Source organism: Vombatus ursinus, unplaced genomic scaffold (genome assembly GCF_900497805.2).
Source record: "Vombatus ursinus unplaced genomic scaffold, bare-nosed wombat genome assembly UNPS02014786.1, whole genome shotgun sequence".
Classification (NCBI taxonomy): domain Eukaryota; kingdom Metazoa; phylum Chordata; class Mammalia; order Diprotodontia; family Vombatidae; genus Vombatus; species Vombatus ursinus.
The window spans coordinates 54,334,204-54,353,479 of NW_020954564.1; the positions used below are offsets into that span (position 1 = coordinate 54,334,204).

General features: G+C 34.8%; 1 protein-coding gene across 3 annotated transcripts in view; it reads left to right on the plus strand.

The window, feature by feature from the left end:
- Positions 1–19,276, plus strand: part of LOC114046894 (centrosomal protein of 89 kDa-like) — a 160,891-nt gene that overhangs the window by 11,422 nt on the left and 130,193 nt on the right. For 2 of the 3 annotated variants that reach the window (XM_027867502.1, XM_027867504.1), the window contains exons 5-7: positions 6,284–6,386; positions 9,678–9,730; positions 11,017–11,071. In XM_027867502.1, coding sequence (XP_027723303.1) covers positions 6,284–6,386; positions 9,678–9,730; positions 11,017–11,071 — 211 coding nt within the window. The remainder of the gene's footprint in view (positions 1–6,283; positions 6,387–9,677; positions 9,731–11,016; positions 11,072–19,276) is intronic. The other variant, XM_027867503.1, reaches the window with a different exon arrangement.

Sequence of the window (19,276 nt, forward strand, 5' to 3'; positions counted from 1 at the left end):
CCAAACTGTTTTTTGTAATTGCTCTGAAAACTAAGACCATCAGTATTAATTAACTGATATTTTACTTCTTTAGCCTCCTAAATCTTTCAAAGATAGAAGGGTAAACTTTTTCAGCACTGTATTCCTAGTAATTAGGAATTCCCTGTTCTGTAGTAGGTGTTTAAAAAACATTAGGATCGTTATCATAATAAAAACTGATAGTTATACACAGTGCTTTACTGTGTTATTTACAAAGTTCTTTACAAATATTATCTTTTTTTGATCCTCTGTGAGGGACTTAGAGATGAAAGGCAAGAGGAAACTGAGGCCCAGAGAGGTTAAATGAATGGATTGTTTTACACCAACAGTGTGTAGCACAGTTCAGATTCAAACCAGTTCCTGTGACTATAAATCCAGAATTCTTTGTATTGCACTATGCTGCTTGTTTGTTTTAACCCCTATCTTTTCTTCTTAATTTGTATTTTTCACATAAAGTTAATAATATTGAACTATTCTTTGTTATGTAAATCTAATTTTCTGTTACATTACCAATGCTTCTCAGTCATAACTTTAGATAGTGTATCAAAAATTTGCCCTTATGTCAAATGTTAGGAGTTGAAGCTTCAATCATTTCTTGTATTGGTGATTTTTAAAGTCCTCTTTTAGTATTTTTCTGAATCTCAATTTATTAAGCCTTATGCTTTCAGGAGCCTGTAAACAGGGAGTTTAATTTCTTTTATGGAAACTGGACATTTTGTTCTCATCTTCCTTTTTGTTGATTATAATCAGTAGTTTCTTGTTGTTGAAAATTAAAGTTTGAAATTGATCTTTCACTTTGATTCTCTGTGTACTATGTGTGTGCTTGTGCTTTAGCATTTAGCTTCTTTTCTATTGATTTGAAAACAACGCTTTTCCCAGTTGTTAAATGTGGCTACATCAGGAGTGTCAATCATGTTTAGTCATCATTTCTTTTTTTTAAAGTATAGTTTTTAAAAAAACATTCTGTACTTTTTTCCAATAACACTTAAAAACAGTTCTTAACATTCGTTTTTAAAAATTTTAAGTTCCAAATTCTCTTCTTCCCTTCCTCTACTAGCCCTTCATTGAGAAGGCAAGCAGTTATTTATATAGGATATACATGGACAATCATGCAAAAAATATTTCTATATTAACTATTTTGTGAAAGAAAACACAAAGATAAAAAAAACAAGAAAAGTAAAGAAAGTGAAAAAAAGCATGCTTAAATCTGCATTCAGATTCCATCAGTTTTTTCTCTGGAGGTGGATAGAATTTTTCATTAGAAGTCCTTCAGAATTGTCTTAGATAATTGTTTTACTGAGAATAGCTAAGTCATTTGCTGTTGATCATCTTACAGTATTGCTGTTACTGTGTACAATGTTCTCCTGGTTCTGCTCATTTCACTTTGTCAGTTATGTAAGTCTTACCAAATTTTTCTGAGAACATCCTGCTTATCATTTCTTATTGCACAATACTATTCCATCATAATTATCTACCATAACTTGTTCAGCCATTCCCCAGTTGATGAACATCCCCTCAATTTCCACTTCTTTGCCACTATAAAAGGAACTGGTATAGCTATTTTTGTACATACAGATCCTTTTCTCTTTTCTCTTTTCTTTTCGTTTTTAAAAAATCTCTTTGAGATATAGACCTAGGAGTGGTATTGCTGAGTCAAAGTGTATGCACACTTTTATAGACCTTTGGGCCTAGTTTCAAGTTGCTCTGTAGAATAGTTAGATCAGTTCATTAGTATCTACCAACAGTTCATTAGTGTCCCAGTTTTCTCACATACCCTTAACATTTGTCATTTTTATTTTCTGTCATATTAACCAATCTGATAGATGTGAGGTCATACTTCAGAGTTGTTTTAATGTACACTTATCTAATCAACAGTGATTTAGAGCATTTTTTTCATATAACTGTAGGTAGCTTTTGTGCCTCTTTTATGTGAGATAATTTATCCCATTCTAACTCTCCCTTTCCCTTCCTCTTTCTCAACCCTTAATTTTATTTTTTAGATAATCATCCCATCATATTCAACTCACCCCTGTGCCCTCTGTCTATGTATACTCCTTCTAACTGCCCTAATAATGAGAAGGTTCTTGGGAGTTATAAGTATCATCTTCCTATGTCAGATTGTAAACAGTTGAACCTTATTGATTCCCTTATAATTTCTCTTTCCTGTTTACCTTTTTATGCTTCTCTTGAGTCTTGTATTTGAAAGTCAGATTTTCTGTTCAGTGCTGGTTTTTTTCATCAGGGATGCTTGATGTTTTCATTTAATGTCCATGTTTTCTTCTGAGGGATTATACTCAGTTTTGCTGGGTAAGTTATTTGTTGTAATCCTAGCTCCTTTGCCCTCTGGAATATTCTATTCCAAGTCTTCTGATTCTTTAATGTAGAAGCTGCTAAATCTTGTGTTATCCTTACCGTGGCTTCATGATATTTGAATTGTTTCTTTCTGGCAGATTGCAATATTTTCTCCTTGACCTGGGAGCTCTGGATATTCCTGGGAGTTTTCATTTTGGGATCTCTTTCAGGAGGTGATCAGTGGATTCTTGAGTTTCTATTTACCCTCTGGTTCTAGAATATCAGGGCAGTTTTCCTTGGTAATTTTTGTAAATATGATGTCTAGGCTTTTTTTGATCATGGCTTTTGGGTAGTCCAATAATTCTTAAATAATTTTGCCTGGATCTCTTCATCCAGGTCAGTTGTTTTTCCAATGAGAGATTTCATGTCATCTTCTATTTTTTTTTCATTCTTTTGATTTTGTTTGTTTCTTGATGTCTCATGGAGTCATTAACTTCCACTTGCCCAGTTCTAATTTTTAAGGAATTATTTTCTTCAGTGAACTTTTGTACCTCCTTTTCCATTCGATCAGTTTTGCTTTTTAAGGAGTTCCTCTCTTCAGTGATTTTCTATACCTCTTTTTCCATGTGGTCAATTCTGCTTTTAAAGATGTTCTTCTCTTCAGTGAATTTTGTCCATCTTTTTCATTTGATCAATTCTGCTTTTCAAGGCGTTCTCCTCATTGGATTTTTGTAACTCTTTTACCATTTGGCCTATTTTTTAAGTTGTTATTTTGTTTTTGTGCTTCCTTTGCCAAGCTCTTTATTTTTTTTTCATGATTTTCATGTGTCATTCATTTCTTCTCCCAATTTTTCCTCTACCTGTCTTATTTGATTTTTCAAATCCTTTTTCAGCTCTTCCACAAATTCTTTATGGGCCTGAGACCAATTTGCATTTTTCTTTAATGCTTTATATGTACCTGTTTTGACATTTTTTTTCTGCTGAGTTTGTGTTTTGCTCTTCTCTGTCACCATAACAACTTTCCATGGTCAGGTTCTTTTTTTGTTGTTTGCTCATTTTCCCAGCCTATTTTTTGACTTTTAACTCAGGCTGTGCTCCCATTGTGGAGGGGGCACCATCCCAAGGTTCAGCTTTTTCGTGTTGCTGTTTTCAGAAATAGTTCTGGGTTGGGGGGGGTCTGTAAATTTTCAGCTCTTTCATGGTGGTTTGATATCAGGAGCTGTGGTCACTGCTTTCCTGACATGTGCTGCAGCCTGTGAGCAAGCACAAATATTCTTTATCTGTCTTAAAATAGTGATCAGGGTCCCTGCTCCTGCTAGGGAATGCAGCCACTTACGGGTAATGCAACAGAGTCCTACACCCAGTGCTAGCAAAGAACCTTCTGTAATCTTCTTCTGACTAGTTTTTTGATCCCGTTATGGTCTGTAGGCTGAGAGCTCCAGAAGCTGTAGCTACCTATTTCTATGCCTCCTAAGACTTGCTACTGGCTTTGTGAGGTGTGGCCTGAAGTAATGCATTCTGCCCTGGACTGTGCTCCATTCTCACCTCAGTGAGACAGAACTTTATGGTTGACTTTCTAAGTTGTCTTTAGCTTGAAAATTGTTTCACCTCATCCTTTTTTGGGGGGGAGGTTTTCTGCCACTTAAGTATTTGTTTCGAGTAATTATTTTTAGCAGTTTTTGGAGGGGAATTTGGGAGAGCTCCGGTGAGTCCCTGACTTTGTTCTGCCATCTTGCCTCTCCCTAGTTTAGTCATCATTTGAAAGTGGAACTTGAGCTTGACCAGAAAATCTTGACTTGACTTTGACAGTTTGGACTTCTATCTAATTTTCTGAAAAGAAATATTTTGAGGAGCCTATTAGGGATAGGGAGGGAAACTTGACTATATAATGTTCAATGCCTTTTCATTAGCTTCTTGTAAACGTATGCTTTCAATCATTCAGCTATCATGTATTGACCTATTACTTTGTTCTTAGGGAGCCCTGGTGCATGCTTTTTATAAAAATGACCAAAAATATCTTATTTAACCTTTATTTAAAGTTGTATAAATGATTTGATCATACACTTTATAGAGTGAAACTTTCTGTACTGTATTTAAATCTCTTAACTAGGATAACAGGAACTAGTCATAGGCAAATACAGTAGGAATTAGAGAAGGAAGGGATTAATTTTTGACATTAAGTTTGAGGCAGTGGGTAAAATGGAATGAAGTTCTAGTCAGAGGTTGGGGATAAAGGTTATGACTAGAAGAAGTATCAGAAAAACAAATAAATGTTTTAACTATTTAGTCATGTGACAGCCATAAAACTGTTTATTGTGTTCTGTAAGAAAAAAATAATTAACAAATTAAAAATCAAGGTTCATTTAAACTTCTTTTTTTAAGGACAGTCATATTGTCTTCATAGCTGAAGTAAGACCCTATTCTTGATGATGATGATGATGATGATGATAGCTAGTATATATATAGCACTTTAAAGTTTGAAAAGCACTTTACAGTTATTATCTGACTTTATTCTCGTGACAGTCCCAGGATAAGTAAGTGTTATTATTATCCTCACTTTGCAGATGAGGAAACTGAGGCTCAGATAACATAAGCAGCTTGTCCAGGATCACTCAGCTATGAAGTGTCTGAGACCAGATTTGAACTCAGGTCTTCCTCAGTCCAGATGCAACAGTATCGACTGTGCCACATGGATGCCTCAGATGTCAGATAGTTATAACACATGAAAAATATTTTCTGAGCCTGTATTTCTTGCTCTGAAATGCAAAAGGCATGAAATGTGAGCACATTTTCATTTTCTTATGGGTACTAATCAATTTAAGGATAATAATATTACTTAAAGAATTAGCCTGGACAGTAGAATTTCATATAAAATCCTAATTAATTTACTAATTTTTTATTCTTATTATTGGACCATAGTGAAATGTTTAATTAAGACCATAACATTTTAACCACTGTGGCTGAATGTTTGAACTTGTCAAGAAAGTGACTTAGAACCTCTCCTTTTATATCTTAGATATGTTCCTGAAAAGATTCATATAATTCATATTAATAAGGTGAATTGCATTTTAAGTGTACTTGGTGGGATTTGATATTTAGTGTAATTCTGTTCAAGCCTTTGTAAAGCAAGTAATTATTTAGAAATATTTACTGAGAACCTACAATGCCTAGTAGAAGGTTTACTGGTAGTTACTATGAGCCATTTACTATGAGATAGTTACTATGAGTTACTGCAGAAACAAGCCATTATCCCAGTACAATTGGAGGTTATAATCTAATAGGAGAAATAAAACATGTATATGAATGACAGTAATACCACGTAGAATTTGAAAATACAGTAAGAGAAGTATAAAGTAATGTTGTAGTGCAATCAGGGCAGTTAGGTACATAGAAGAGGAGGCACTGGAGGGACATTTCCTAATTTGTTTCTGTATAAATCTAGATTTTAATATACAATATTAAATTTACTTGAAACAAATTCTAACAATTTGATTAGGCATTTAATAAAGGTATAGCCATAAAGTTATTTCTCAACTTTTTTTATGGAGCATCAAAGAAACCATTTTTAAGATATGTGTTGTTAGTTATGGTTATGACCTCTCATCTCATCTGTCATGCGTGTTTAATTTCTATATGCTTTCTGGTCAGAGTTTAAAAAAAAACACCTCTGGGATAGGTTCTGTCACAGATAATGAAGCATAACATATTATTTATTTTTTAGTTTATGTATATAGTTCTTATCTTTCCAGTATACTTGTAAGCTTGTATCATACTTTTTTTTTTTTACTAACAATGCTTAGCCTAGAAGTAGTCACAAAATTAGTATTCACTAAATAGTTATTGAACTTTTGAATTTGGTATTGACCTATCAACATACTTAATATTTCAATTTTCCTTGCTGCTGTTATGACAATGAATGACATTTTGCACAGAAGACTCATGTCATATCTGTTTGCTATCATTTTAAATCTAGGACACAGATCCATTAGTTTTTAGGGCTTATACTGAAAAGGATGGAACTGCTTCTGAACAAGGTGAATTCCCAAATTTGGAAGTTGGATCATTGCAAGTAAAAGGTAAGAATTTTTTTTAATGTAAAAAATTCCAGTCTAAAAAATGTTACTGTACTTGGAGGGGATAACATCTTTATTCATGTTGACTTTAGTTATATTAGTACACCTAAGTACCTCTATTTAAAAGCAAAGGAGACATTTTCAAAATGTTTAGTAATGTGTGTTTCTGTATTCTGTTGCATTTTTGAAGTAATGTTTTCAATGTCTTTCCTATAATGTGGTGCCTAGGACTGGGCCTAGTATTTCAGATGTGGTTTAATCAGGAGTATCATAGGACTATCACTTCTGTCATTCTGGACATCTTCTTTCTCTTAATGCTTCCAAGATGACATTAGCTTTGCTAGTTGCCACACAACACCATTGACTTATAATGAGTCTACTGAAACCCTGGGCATTTTCTCCTGTACTCCTTTCTACCTGTGTTGCTCTCCATCTTGTATTTGTGCATTTACTTTTTTTAACCAAAACGCAGTATTTCAGCTTTTTCCCTTTTAAATTGTACTGTATTAGATTCAGCCTTTCATTCCATCTTGTTAAATGTTTTTGGATTCATATTCTGTCATCTGTTTAGATAACGATCCCTCCCAACTTTGTGTCATCTGCAAATTTGATAAATATGCCATCAGTGCCTTTATCCAAGTCATTAATTAAAAATGTTAAATAACCCAGGGCCAAACAGAATATCCTCCTAAATTGACATCAAACTAGTAGTCATTACTATTCTTTGAGTCTGGTGATTCAACTAGTTCTGAATCTTGTTTGATTTCACTGTTGTCTAATAGCTGTCCATCTTGTTCACAAGAATAGCATGTGAGACTCAATCAAATACTTTACTAAATTCTAGATTTATAACTTCAGTGTAACCCTGATCTATGAGTTTAGTAATAACGCTATCAAAAAAGGAAATAAGGTTAGCCCAACATGACCTTTCTTTAAAAAAATCTTTTGATTAAAAGCTTAAAGTTGATAAATGTTTAAATACACAAAGAAACACAAAAAAGGGAATTATATTTAAAACTGTAAGCTTTGTTATATTCAGTTTTCCCCATTATGTATATCTTGGTGGTTGGTTTGGTTTTTTTTTTTTTTGTATAATTCAAATTTAACATGTTTTTAGACAGTCAATAAGCATTTATTGAGCACCTACTGTGTGTAAGGAGCTGTGCTAAGTGCTGGTGATACAAAGAAAGGCAAAAGATAGCCCCTGCCCTTGAGGAGTTCACAGTTTTAACTAAATCTCTCTCTTCTCTCCCTCCCACCCCCCATTGAATTTAGAGAGCTTCTGATTACAGTGGCAAGTCGCAGTCAAACAGGTTCTTTCCAAGCATTGTGAGATACACTATACCCTTATTTTTCTGGTACAGAAGGAAAAATGAGGCCCCAAGATCACATCAATCATAGCCATGGTAGTGATCAGAGAGGTGCCACAAAATCCTCAGAGATAAGATTAACCCCATACAGTAAGCAGTTAGGGTCAACCTGGAAATGATCACTGGCATAAAGGATTATAGCTAAGGGAGAATGGGGCAGGAATTTATTTGATTGTGCATATTTGTTAAAAGGTGTTTCCAGGCTCCTCCCTCTTCACATCCACATAGCTGTCAAAATTATCTTCTTAAGGCAAGGTCTGACCACTGCTCAAAAACCCTCAATGACTCCTTATTACTTCCAGGATAAAAGACAATCTCAGCCTGACATTTAAGTCTTTCCATAACCTGGCTCCAACTTATGTTTCTAGCCTTTTACTTCCTAACATGTGCCATGCTTTACTTAAGTTATTTCCCATGCCTAGAATGCATTCTGTTGTCATCTCATCTCTCTTTCTCAGAATTCTTATCCTCCTTCAAAGGCTCATCTTAGATGACACCTCTTTCTTGATGCCATGCAGAACCCAGGTGGTAGTGCACTCCCTTTCCTTAAATTTCTTTGACTTTACTTAGCCATATTCATGGTACAATGTAAGGTCTTTCATAGTAGGTATTGAACTGCTTTTTTCTTTATATTCACTAAGCTTAGTGCCCTGCCTTTAGAAATACACCCTTAGAAAAGGTTCTTTGAAACTTAAACCAATTGAATTGAAAAAATATATCTGTAACAAATCCACATATTAGGGATTATATAGAAGGGGAATTTCTGCCTTCATAATGGGTTAAACTAGATAGTTCTGAAAATTCCATTTAATTCTGAAAGTCTAAGACTAACAACTGAGGCAGCTAGGTGACTCAGTGGATGGACTGCTGGGCTTGGAGTTAAGACCTGAGTTCAAATCCTGTTTCAGACACATATTAGCTATGTGACCCTGGGCAAATCATTTAACCTCTCTTTGACTCAGTTTTCTCAACTGTCAAATGAGGATAATAATAGCACATATAAACACTAGCTATTATTATTGTTGTTACTACCTGAGGTCTCAGATTGTTTCTTTTGGAACACTATGAAGACAAGTCATGTGCTAGTCCTTAGGGATGTGAAGCAACAGTTTACATTAACTCCTAAAGATTGTAGTTCATTGATGGGTTAACCAAGAATTTTCTAAGTGAAGCTGAGATCATGATTGTTTCAAGTTAATATTTAGAAAAAATAGAAGAATTGACTTGTAATTAATTTCTCAAATATGGATTTAAAGAGTGGGTTAGAAAAAACCATATTAAATTAAAAAACAAGAAAGTCTGTAGGATCTTTGTACAGTTACTATTGAATCTAAAATATGAAATAAGTCCAATTTTAACTGGAGGTAAGAGACATCATAAGACAGTGCGGAGAGCATTTGACAGGACTCTCATCCCATGTTAGCCACTAAATGGGTAAGTGACCTTGAACAAGTCCTTTCCTTTATCTGGTACTCGCTTTTCTCATTCATAAAATTGAGGTGATTAAACTATATTATCTCTAAGATTCTATGATTCTGCGACTTATTTTCAATATTTTTCTTATGTTATCAGTTTAAATGAATGAGGCAGTGTAACAGTGGTTAGGGTGCTTGACTTGGGGTCAAGACCTCTGTTCATATATTGTCTTTTACAATATGTCTCTCTTTTGTGATCCTGCATAAATCACTAAATGTCTGTGTACCTTAGGCAATTCAATGGACCTATCCACTAGGTCATAGATGAGTTAACATTTGCACTGGTGGAAGGAATTCCCATTTTGAGAGTTCTCTATCACATTGCTTATAGCCTTTACTGAATTAGCATCAGTTAAAAAAACATGTTAAAGAAGTGTTACTACCTTTGTGGATATATGATTTGGTGTTGTTTTATGACAGTAAAATTTATTTATTTGTTGTTTTTAAAGGTTCTGTTTTATTTTCTTTATCACAAGGTAAACATCCTCTTCAGAATTTAAAGGTAAGACTATTATATAAATCATTTTTAAAGTTGTTAGTTAACTTCCTACCATAACCATTAGATGCCTCTTATGGCTTGAAGAAATGTATGACTGATATTGGAGAGTCTGATTTCACTGCCTTCATAACATTAAGAAATTCAGTTTTCTTTAATTTTTATGATGGAGGACAAATATTTGAGATTAGAAATGGTTAACTCAGTCTATATGATAAATATATAGCTCTAATGATAATTGTAATTTCCAAATCTGGAAGTGTTTCTAACTATCATTTACTCAGCAATACTTACCACATGCTACTGTTATCTTTAAATGAGTTTATTTGTCATAAAACCTTTTTAGGAAAAACTAGGAGCATAATACCATTCCAAAGAACATTATTAATGAAAAATATTATTAAAATTCCAAAGTTTCTACTTGCTCGTTGTTGATCCTGTTTTAAATGCAGTGAGGCAAGAATTTCTCTTTTACGTTCTGTTCCAAGCATTTTGAAAAAACATTTCATCACCATTTTTGGAGTTGCTTCTTCCTTCAGTATTTCAAAAGAGAGACAATTTCATTGGTATGACTGATGTAGATTTCAACTTCCTATAACTTGCTAAAGGTGAATTATTTTGGACAAAAATATTAATTACCTGGTGCCCAGCCTTTTGGTAATGGGCTTCTTGGCACTTAATTTTGTTGGTCTTTATATAGCAATCTTTGGCCAGCTCATGTTTAAAGCCCTCCTGGTTTGGTAGCACTTTCCAGAGCTTGTGCCCACAGCCTCTGAGACCCTGGGGTCACCTGCATGACATGTAGAGACATCTGATTAAGATCTTAGTGGCTGAATTTTTGAGCATTCACATGAAATATTGTACTTCTGTAAAAATGACATTTTGCATCTCTGTTTTATAGTTTACAGCAAATGATGAAATATTTAGCTTAAAAATATAACCTCTGGAGTCTTAGAGTTCTTTTCTTGAAGAACCACTCACATTTTGGTTTGAGTACACAGCTACTTGACTGACTCACAGAAGTGAGAAGAAAACTCTGAAAACTTGACTTGTACTCCCTTTTTAGTAACAGGAAAATCCTTTTTTATGGTCAGGGATTCTTTTATCAGAAATATGGCATATTAAAGTTCTCAAAGCTAACATTAACTATTAGCAATAGAATAACAGTGAAAGAAGTTGGGTCCTAATATATGTAGTAAATAATGAACCTTATGTTTTGATGATTATACTTCTTTGTCTTTTAGGGAAGAAATTAAGATTTTATATATAATTGTTTACTCTTTTCCCCTCAGGATGAAAAACTATCTGCTGAAAATGTAATTTTTGAAAAACCTCCACCATCTCCAGGTAATTGCCATTTGAGTATTAATATGATTGCACATCTTACACTTAAAAATCTATAAGAATAATCTCAATTAGCCTAAAGTAAAATGTTCTTTTATTATTTTATGTTTCTGCACCCACAACTTCCTATCATAGTCAAGAAAGATAGTGTTTACATGTAGGGTGTGTTCAAATTCCAGGTGTCCAGGATAAATATCTAGAGCCACTTTGTGGGGAATTACTTTCTGGAACTCAGTCTGGAATTTTTGGTCCTTGTACCAGATTTTTGTGTCATATCATAAATCTGAAAATAGCATCTGCTTATTGACATCTTTAAAAATAACACCAGAGGTTATGTGCAGTTCTTTCAGTGAATAGTTATTCACTTAGGTGATGTGACTAGTATTTCATGGTGTAGTGGCTCCTTTTTGTAGTTGATACTTTACTAATTACCTTAAGACCTATAATTTTGCAGAGCCTCCTAAAGAAGATCTAAAATTACTCAAAAGGGTTTGACCTAACCAGTTATACAGGAAAAGCCAAGTGAATGAAGAATGCTTATTATCTAGACCATGATATGCATGTAGTTGGGTAGAGAGTGCATAGAGTTGGTCGGTTAGTATCTTGGACAAGTCCTACAGATGAAAATGAACTGGGGCCAGAATTGAATAGGTTATATTGCTTTTGGGAAATTGCTTATTATTTTCAATGACCCTAGGTTTCTCCTTGAAACAAAATCCTATTTTTTTTAAACACTAACATTTTTCTAGTAATGCTGTATGGAGAACTTTGAGTACCGAGATACTACATTGTCCAAAGAATCAAATGTTCAAATCATCTAAATGTTAATGGAAAGATGGTGGGCATAAATAGCAGCATATTAAGGATGATAAACTGTACACCCAAAGCAACATGAAATTTGTTATCAGATTGTTATATGACTAGAAAATGAGGTGGGCCAATTATGTAGGAAGAGCATGAATTAACATTAACAGATGGATAATTAATGTGCTGCATTGAAAGCTATAAAATGTTGAGATACAGGGAAAGGCCCTAACACTGTATGTGGGCCCCTATAGAGGATTTATGGGAGAACATGGCCAAAAGTCACAATGGATGAAGACATGGATGGATTGTTATCTATATTCTTGAGAAGGAGTATCCAAATTAATGAGACCACAGATGTACTGAAGTAATTATTAGTATTTGAGAACAAAAGTATTGGCTTCATAGTCTTGAAAATATTATTTCAAAACATTTAAAAATTCTGTACTTGCATTAAAAAAATTGAGATGTTTCTGTCATCCTGTTTGGAGGCACCCCAAGAATTAGCTAATCAAATAAACATAGGATAGGTAACCCCAACATAAAATCTTAAATGAAAAGAACTACATAGTAAATTATTTTCTAAAAAATGAACTACAATTTATTTACAATTCGTGGAAGTAGATTAAAAAAACCCATAAAAATGTACATATGGTCCCAACTTTGAAATGAATTGTGTTCCAGAAGTTTGTTTCAGCATCCTATGTCAGAATTCTGGGATGCCAGCAAATTGACAAATGAGACAAAACATGAGAATAGTCGGTGTTGAAAAGGTTGTGGAAAGAAAAGCACAGTGTTATATTGGTAGAGCTGTGAATTAGTGCAACCATTTTGGAAGATAATTTGCAGTTATGCAAATAAAGTGACTAAAATGTCCATATACTTTGACCCAGATATTGTGGTGCTAGGCATATATCCTCGCTGATCATTGATAAGAAAGGCCCCATATACACCAACATATTTATAATAGCACATTTCGGATTCAGTCAGAGGGCCACATCCAAGGACCTAGAAGGCCATGTGTGGCCTCAAGGCCACAGGTTCCCTACCCCTGGTTTAGTACTGAGCAAAACAAACTAATAACTAAGTTATTCCTCCTAAATTAAGGGATAATAAAATTAGCTCCTTATAAGGTATCAAAAAATGGGAATTTAAGGGGATTTCCATTAATTTAAGATTAGCTAAACTAATTATGATATATATAAATGTGATGGAATACCATTGTGCTGTAAGAAATGATGAAAGGGATGGTTTCAGAGAAACCTGGGGCACAGTGGATAGACTCTAGCCTTGGAGTCAGGAGAACCTGAGTTCAAATCTGGCTTCAGACAGTTGACACTTACTAGCTGTGTGACCCTGGGCAAGTCACTCAACTTGGATTACCTCACCAAAAACAAACAAACAAAAAGACAAGCAAAAACAGAGAAATCTGGGAAGGCCTGTATGAACTGATGCAGGGTGAAGTGAATAGAATCAGAGGAACATATAGCAATATGGTATAGACAAACAACTTTGAAAATTATAAATTCTGAACATCATGATGGCTAACAATGATTCCAAAGGACTAATTATTAAACATGCTGCCCACCTCCTGATAATGAGGGGTAGGACTCAAATTTTAGAATGAGACATATGTGTATTTTTAGACATGGCCAGTGCAGATATTTTAGCTTGAGTATACATGTTTGTAAAACGGGTTTTGTTTTCCTTCATTCTGAGTTGGGGAGAGACATGGAAGAGGAGGGAGAGAAGGTGAATTTTTGCTGATTGGAAAAAAATAATTGAAAGAATGATGAGTGAAAAAAAGCTGTTGGTTTAGCAATTAAATGATCATTGGTAATTAAGGGAAGAGAAGTTTCACTTGAGTGATGTTTTTGTAAGCAGTTAGTGAGAGGAGAGGTTGTGGCAGCAGACAGTACAGACAGCATTTTTTTGGAATTGGAAAGGGAGGAGAGATAAAGGCTGATCACTTGCAGTGATTGTATGACCAAGTGAGGGTTTTTTAACATCAGAAAAAACCTAAGCATGGGCTTAGGGCAACAGGGAATGAGAGGGTGGGCAATAGAGAATAACACAACATGTAGAGAGAGTTTGAAAATTAGAGTGGGGAGGAGAGAAAATGATTATAGGGGCAATCTGGAAGATGGAAGGGGATGAGATTAACAAGTAGAAAGTGGCTTTTGTGAAGATAACAATCATTCTTCATTAGTGACTTGAGTAAGGGAAGAGAGAATTGGGGATGATTTCAAGGGATTGTGAAGAATAGAGTAGGAGGGAGCTACTGAGAAAGGACTCTTCTTAGTAAGGTATGAGGCTAGGTGTACTGTTGAGCAGCAAGGAAGCTTGAGGGCAAAAGAGAAAGTTTGGAACAAATGTGTGGAATAAGAGAAAATCAGTTGAAGAAAAGTAAAAGTATTGTCTTGCTACATCAAAGACCCAGTTGAGATTAGGTAACACAACTTTGTAATGGAGTTAGTATGGTTTTGTGTCTGCTTCTAGTGGCATTTGATGGCACATGAATAGGAATGGGAAAGTAGATGATGGAAGTAATCTGCTTCAGGTCAAAATTGGCAAAGGCATTCCCATGTAGATGAAATAACAGGTCTAGATCAAAAGAAAAAAAATTATAAATAACTTAAACTCTAAGAATAAAATGAAATAACATATCCTATTTGTCACTTAAGTGTCACTTTCAGCATCTGTACTTTATGTGATTTCATTTATGTGAGTGGTCCTCATAATAGTGAGGATTACAATCAGTTCATGCTTTCTATCTTTATTTTTTTCAAATACAATAATGAATATGAAATAACATTAAATCTCCTTGTAATTTGGTAACCCATTCCCAATGTTCACTTAATAAGCACATTTCATCTCGATTCCCAGATGCCTCATGTAGTTGCCTGGTTCCTGGAAACATCTTTCCTTGGACATTCTGGAATAGGCCACATTCTCAGGGCAGCTCTGAAGGATGATCTTCCTAGTAGAACCGTTTCTCTGGTTCCAAGTCACTTGCAGAAATTCCTAGGTAATTCTTCTGAGATCTACCAGTAACAGGACTCAGTACAATTTAGTACAGTCTCCTAAATTTGCTTTTCTAGTGACTGGTTCATGTAGTGAAAATTTTTTCAAACCTTATGGATCTAACCTTATTAACAAGAAAGCTATAAAAACAACAAATTAGGAACCCATAATTCACCTGAAAGCTCAGAAAATTTCACTTACTTTTTCAATCTTTTCCCAAACTCTCTACCTAATGTGGACAATGTCATCCACAGGCTGAAGGAAAAGGGCCTGACTTGGAAAATGAGCCCTCCCATACCTTAATATTGTCATACAGAAACTTTAAAATAGGAGAAAAAGGATATGATTGAAAATTATTTACAATCATTAGTACAATTTTACATATAAAAATCTTAATCCAATTTTGAGAACTTCTTACTAAAACATACTCAAGCTTGTATTTCCCATTAGACACATTCAGAAGCCAATTGAATACATACATACATACATACATGTATCTTATTTCTTAGATTTCTAATAGTCTAATCTTGTTGCTTTCTCAAAGTTTACTACTTCATTAAATTAAAAAAAAACTTTGACATCTTTGTCTTGTCCTCCTTTTTGAGGATATATATATAGATAGATAGATAGATATATAAAATCTTCATATCATCTTGAAGGAATGAGGTACTCTAAGGACCTGATCTTATACATGAATATAACAGTTAGCAAGGGGATGACAAACCTACAAATGCATTTACCTAGTTGCATAGGATATGGAATTGACCATAATACAGATTAAAAATAGTTAAGATCTTTCATACTTGTGTCCTATTTTAACTCAGATGTTTTAATATTAATCTATTAATTAATAGATTTAGTATTGCAGTGATGAAACTTCCATTGTTTACCTGCCCTGATTATAGAAATTTGCTATAAAAAGGAAAAGGAGGGACATGTTTATGACAGTATCAAGACTGTTCCCTCAAGGGCACAGGTCTGTGTCAAAGCTATAATGGGAAATCTCCCTTACCTCTCTTTGATTCCAGGCAAGAGTCAAAGTTAATAGCCAATCCCATAGCAAAATTCCACATTATTCACAGGATGTCATAGCTAGGCTGAGAATTAACCAGGTGGGAAAATTTCTTGTTAAGAAAGGAAATAGCATAATGGGAAACTGAGTTAAGAGGCACCATTGCCTATGCAAGGTTGTCACCTCAGTTTTTCTGAGGGACAGACAGCTACCTGTACCAGTTCTTAAACTGCACTTCGTTTTAGTAGCACTTGGCATTCCCCTTGAGTGGTAGATTATTGGCTTCATGACAATTCAGCAATTATACCTGAAATAAAAACTTAGAGCAATGTCAAATTACACTCCCAAGAGATTTTACCTGAAATAGCAAAATTTCACTGATCACAGCTTAGAACTAGGTGGTTATTATTTTTTCTCATGCCTCAGTAACAGCTAACAATGAACAAATATAAGGACATTTCATTTATCTTTCATTTTAAAATTAAGAATAATCACATTGTGGAGTTTCACACATACAGAGAATTCAAAATCCCAGAAAATGCAGACTACGGTAAATTTTTGAACTAACATATCCAGATTGCTTATTAACCCCTAAGGGAAAATGAAATCTTTCAATCTAAGGCCTACTGTTAATAAACTGGTTAAAAAATATAAATTTATTACATTTGCATAATTTCATAAGTGATAGCCAAATAATCTATCCATTTCAGAACAAAATATATTCCTTTAAATATTTAAGTTTTCAAGGCAGAGCCAAGATGGCAGAGTTAAAGCAGGCACTCGCTTGAACTTTCCCCCAAACCCCTCCAAATACTTGTAAAAAATGACTCTAAACAAATTCTAGAGCAGCAGAACCAACAAAAAGACAGAGTGAAACAAATTTCCAGCCCAAGACAACCTGGATGGTTGATTGGAAAGATCTGTTGCACCAGGCTAGGAGAGGAGCACAGTTCAGTGTGGGTCACACAGGCAAAGATTGGGGTCCAGCAAACCCAGAGTAGGTCTCAGGAGACTGAATTAAGGGGAGCTGTGGTGGTTTCCAGACTTCTCAACCCACAAACACCAAAGACAACTTAGAAGGTCAGTGGGAAAGGTCTGTTGGACCTGGGTGAGAGAGGAGCATAGTCCAGCTCTGGCCCTAGTGCAGCCCCAGGGTGGTGCCACAGTGGTAGTGGCTGTTTACTGAGCTCTTGGCCCACAGATGGTGGGGGGAATCGAGTGGCTAATCAAAGGGAGATTGCAGGGATCTCTTTGCTAGAGCTGAGGCAGAATTCTTTTGCTTTGCCCATGCTTGGATCTGGGTCCCAGTCCTGGGTGACAGTCCTGGGGTGAGGAGGAGCACTGGAGTAGCAGAGCTGTAGCAGTGGAGAGGGAACCCTCCCCTCATTTTCAGGGCAGAAAAGTGCTTGTGGTCACTCGCAGACCAGAGTACAGACCAAGAGAGGAGTAAACACCTCTCCTTAGAACATACCACCTTGGAAGAACTGAAAACTTACAGGTACCTAGAAGAATCTCTGAACACAGCTGCACAAAACCCCTGAAGCTTGGGACAGTACACCCTCCACACTGGAAGCAGAGCCTACCTTAACAAAGAGTTAAAAAGTCAAGTGACTGACTGGGAAGATAAGTAAACAAAGGAAAAAAAGTCAGACTGTAGAATTTTACTTTGGTGTCAAGGCAAATCAAAACATACAACCAGGAGAATCACAACATACAACCAGGAGAAGACAATAAAGTCAAAGCTCCTACATCCAAAGCCCCAAGAAAAATATGAATTGGTCTTAGGCCATAAAAGAGCTCAAGAAGGATTTTTAAAATCAAGTAAGAGAAGTAGAGGAAAAATTGGGAAGAGAAATGACAGTGATGCAAGAAAATCATGAAAAATGAGTCAACAGGTTGCTAAAGGAGACTCAAAAAAATCCTGAAGAAAATGACACCTTAAAAAATAGACTACAGCAAATGGCAAAAGAGTTCCAAAAAGCCAATGAGGAGAAGAACTCTTTAAAAAGCAGAATTGGCCAAATGGAAAAGGAGGTCCAAAAGTTCACTGAGGAAAATAATTCCTTAAAAATTAAAATGGAGCAAATGGAAGCTAATGACTGTATGAGAAATCAAGAAATTATAAAACAAAACCAAAAGAATGAAAAAATAGAAGACAGTGTTAAATATCTCATTGGAAAAACAACTGACCTGGAAAATAGATCCAGGAGAGAGAACTTAAAAATTATTGGACTACCTGAAAGCCATGATCAAAAAAAGAGCCTAGACATCATCTTTCAAGAAATTATCAAGGAAAACTGCCCTGATATTCTAGAACGAGAAGGTAAAATAGAAATTGAAAGAATCCACCAATCTCCTCCTGAAAGAGATCCCAGAAGGAAAACTCAAAGTAATATTACAGCCAAATTCCAGAGTTCCCAAGTCAAGGAGAAAATATTGCAAGCAGCCAGAAAGAAACAATGCAAGTATTGTGGAAACACAGTCAGGACAACGCAAGATTTAGCAGCTTCTATACTGAGAGATTGGAGGGCTTGGAATATGATATTCCAGAGGTCAAAGGAGCTAGGATTAAAACCAAGAATCACCTTCCCAGCAAAACTGAATGTAATCAATGAGGGGAAAAAATTTGATATTCAACGATATAGAGGAATTTAATGCATACTTGAGAAGCCAGAGCTAAATAGAGAAACTTACTTTCAAATACACACTCAAGAGAAGCATGAAAAGGTAAACAGGAAAGAGAAATCATAAGGGACTTATTGAAGTTGAACTGTTTAAGAGAATAAGATAGAGAATCATTCATTTGACTTCTTTTGGCATTCTATACTGATTGCATTCAAGACCAGTATAGAGTACTTATATTTACTAACATTTATGTATAACATGTTTACCATGCTGCTTCTGTTCTAAGTGCTTATTAATTATTTTATTATTAATTATTTTAATTATATATTTAATTATATAATTGTGTATTTAGTGTACTTATTTATCATATATTACATTTAATTATATTATATATTCAATTATATTATTATAATTCATCATTAATTAATTCTTCTGTCATTTGATCCTCACCACAACCCTGGGAGGTGGGTGCTGTTATTATCCCCTTTACAAATTACGAAGCTGGATAAGCAGAAGTGAGGTATCTTGCTAATACCTTTCTGAGACTAGATTTGAACTCAGGTATTCCTGATCCATGTATTTTCCCAGCATATTGCCTTAATGCCAAATAGCAAATGTATTTTGTACTAAGTTCTGATTTACCACAATTATCCTAGTAGGAGAACACTTCAACCAAATTAAATCAGGATTTATAATCACTAAGGGCAATATTCAAAAATCTGAGTTTTTGTAAGGGCCATTAG